The sequence below is a fragment of the Lathyrus oleraceus genome, chromosome 1 (assembly GCF_024323335.1).
Source record: "Lathyrus oleraceus cultivar Zhongwan6 chromosome 1, CAAS_Psat_ZW6_1.0, whole genome shotgun sequence".
Taxonomy (NCBI): Eukaryota; Viridiplantae; Streptophyta; class Magnoliopsida; order Fabales; family Fabaceae; genus Lathyrus; species Lathyrus oleraceus.
This window is the reverse complement of record NC_066579.1, coordinates 29,824,801-29,827,204: the sequence shown is the minus strand read 5'-3', so window position 1 is coordinate 29,827,204 and position 2,404 is coordinate 29,824,801. Positions and strand designations below refer to the sequence as shown.

Below are 2,404 nucleotides of genomic sequence, written 5' to 3'. Positions count from 1 at the left end.
CATTTTTGTAATTTTTTTTAAAAAATGTGTATTTTTGAAATTTTTTTAAAAATTCTGGATATTAATAAATGCATAATAATTGAATAGAATAAGAATTAATTAATGATTAATAGGATTCAATTAATAATTTATTAGATTATTTTTTTACTCTTATTCATGATGAATAAGAATTAATTCATAATTGATTAGATAATTTTGTTAATGCCATAATTTTGTATGAATTTAATGTGTTATAAACTACTATTATTATTTCCAATAAAACTATAGACAATATAACTCCTATCATGGCATGTTGTTGCATTTGATAATCTCTTACTAATTTTTTTAAATATATTTTTAGTTCTGATTTGATTAGTTTCAAAATTTTATATTTATTTTATTTTTAAGATAAAAATAAGATTTTAATCATATTATATAGATGTGAATAATCTTTATCACTCTATTATATAGTTCTAAATATTTTTTAACACTCTAAATAAGGATAACATGGTACAAATGTTTGAAATTCTAAAAAAAAAAAAAAAAAAAAAAAAAAAAGATTTAAGGGTAGGCGCCACTCCTAGTGGCGACTTGCCCTACCCTTTAAGGGTAGGCGCCAACTAGGGTGGCGCCTAGGTGTATATTATGACAAAAATTGCCCTGTAAATTTTTTTAAAAAATGTGTATTTTTGAATTTTTTTTAAAAATTCTGAATATTAAAAAAAAAATTCACTTTTTAAAGAATTTTATCAATAAAAAAAGGCAAATATTTCTTCTTCTTTTTGAACAGAAAGTTAAACTGCTTTTTCAATTTGTTTGCCTTGCCGCCGTTAGGGTTCAACTATGATCATAGTTCCAGTCACCGTGCCGGACGATCTCATCGCCGAAGTACTCTCCTTGCTCAAAGTAAAATCTCTGATGCGGTTCAAATGTGTGAGCAAATCCTGGAACTCACTCATCTCCGATCCATTCTTCGTCAACATGCACCTCATCAAATCTTCCCAAAACATTCCCCTAACGCTGTTCTCCTCACACTTTTCAAAATATACCCTACTCAACCACTTCCCCACCCTCCGTTTTCTCGAGAAACTATCTATCACTCTCGCCAATGATATTACTGACAACCGATTCATAAACAACAGTAACTTGCTCGTTGGTTGCTGCAATGGACTGTTATGCTTTCTTCATGTTTCTGTCTACAATTGGCCTCAAGAATGCTATCTCTCTTTCTTCAACCCCGCTACGAAATCATTGTCTAAAAAGTTAGGCTATTTTTCTCTTCCACTAAAGAATCCCCATTCTTGTTTCAAATTCTCATTTGGTTATGATCATTTAACCTCTAAATACAAGGTGTTGGCCTTCCGTCTCAACGAGGTTAGGGTTTTCACTTTGGGCGATAATGTTTGGAGAAACATTCAAACTTTTCCGGTTTATCCTTATATAAATCCTCGCAACCATGTGAATGGCGGTGTATATTTGAATAATAGTCTTAACTGGTTCGCCTTTCGCGACATGACTTATTTTGATTATGATTGGGAGTATTTTACTATTGACAAATTTGTGATTATCTCTCTTGATTTGGGAACGGAGACATTCAAACAGTTGATGCCTCCTAAGGTTTTCGATGAAGTGCAGTTATCCATGCCAACTTTATCTGCGTTGATGGATTGTCTTTGTTTTTCTCATCATTCGAATGGAGATAATTTTGTTATATGGCAAATGAGGGAATTTGGAGTTGAAGAGTCTTGGACTAAATTGCTTAAGTTTAGCTATGAGCATCTCCTTCCTTGGTTTCTTTTTTTCCGATACATTCCTTTGTTGCCATTATACATTTTTGAGAATGGTGATGCATTGATATGGGCAAGCGAGGAAGGATATGCAATTCGCTATAACAAGAGAGATAATAGAGTAGTAGATAAAACTAGAATGACCAATAACTTATATTGGATTTTGGCTCGGCATTATGCTGAAAGTCTGGTTTCGACTTGTTGATGATAGTAAGTTTCTCTTATGATTTATATATGTTTTGTTAGATCACCTTTATTGTTTAGTTTCTTATCTGATTATTTTATTTATGATGATAGGTGTTGCAGGGCCTTTGGCATCAGGAAAATGAAGAAGAACTAGACGAAGAGGATAATGTTGGAAAGTATGAAGAGAGATGCTGATCAATCCAAATCATTCACATTAGTAGCTAACATGATGTCATGTATGTTGTGTGATTTTGAAGGTTTTCTTTCTCCATAATGTGTTTTCTTTAATGTGTTTTTTTTTAATCTGTGTTGTGATGATGACATTTACTATACTGACATTTATTATACTGATATGAATGGGTCTTTCTATGTTTACAAAGTTTGCTGTTGTCTTCCTCATGTTTTCAATTTGGAGGGTTAACTTTTCCACCTGAAGGAACTAGAGAATTGAA

The 2,404-nt window shown here is 31.8% G+C and overlaps 1 protein-coding gene across 1 annotated transcript; it reads left to right on the top strand.

Annotated features, from left to right (window-relative positions):
• The first annotated feature begins 795 nt into the window (after nt 1-795).
• On the top strand, nt 796-2,170 carry LOC127115396 (F-box/kelch-repeat protein At3g23880). The gene is made up of 2 exons (XM_051046959.1): nt 796-1,976; nt 2,064-2,170. Exon 1 carries the CDS (start codon nt 823-825, stop codon nt 1,969-1,971), a length of 1,149 nt encoding a protein of 382 aa, XP_050902916.1. The 5' UTR covers nt 796-822; the 3' UTR covers nt 1,972-1,976; nt 2,064-2,170.
• Nucleotides 2,171-2,404: the final 234 nt, after the last annotated feature.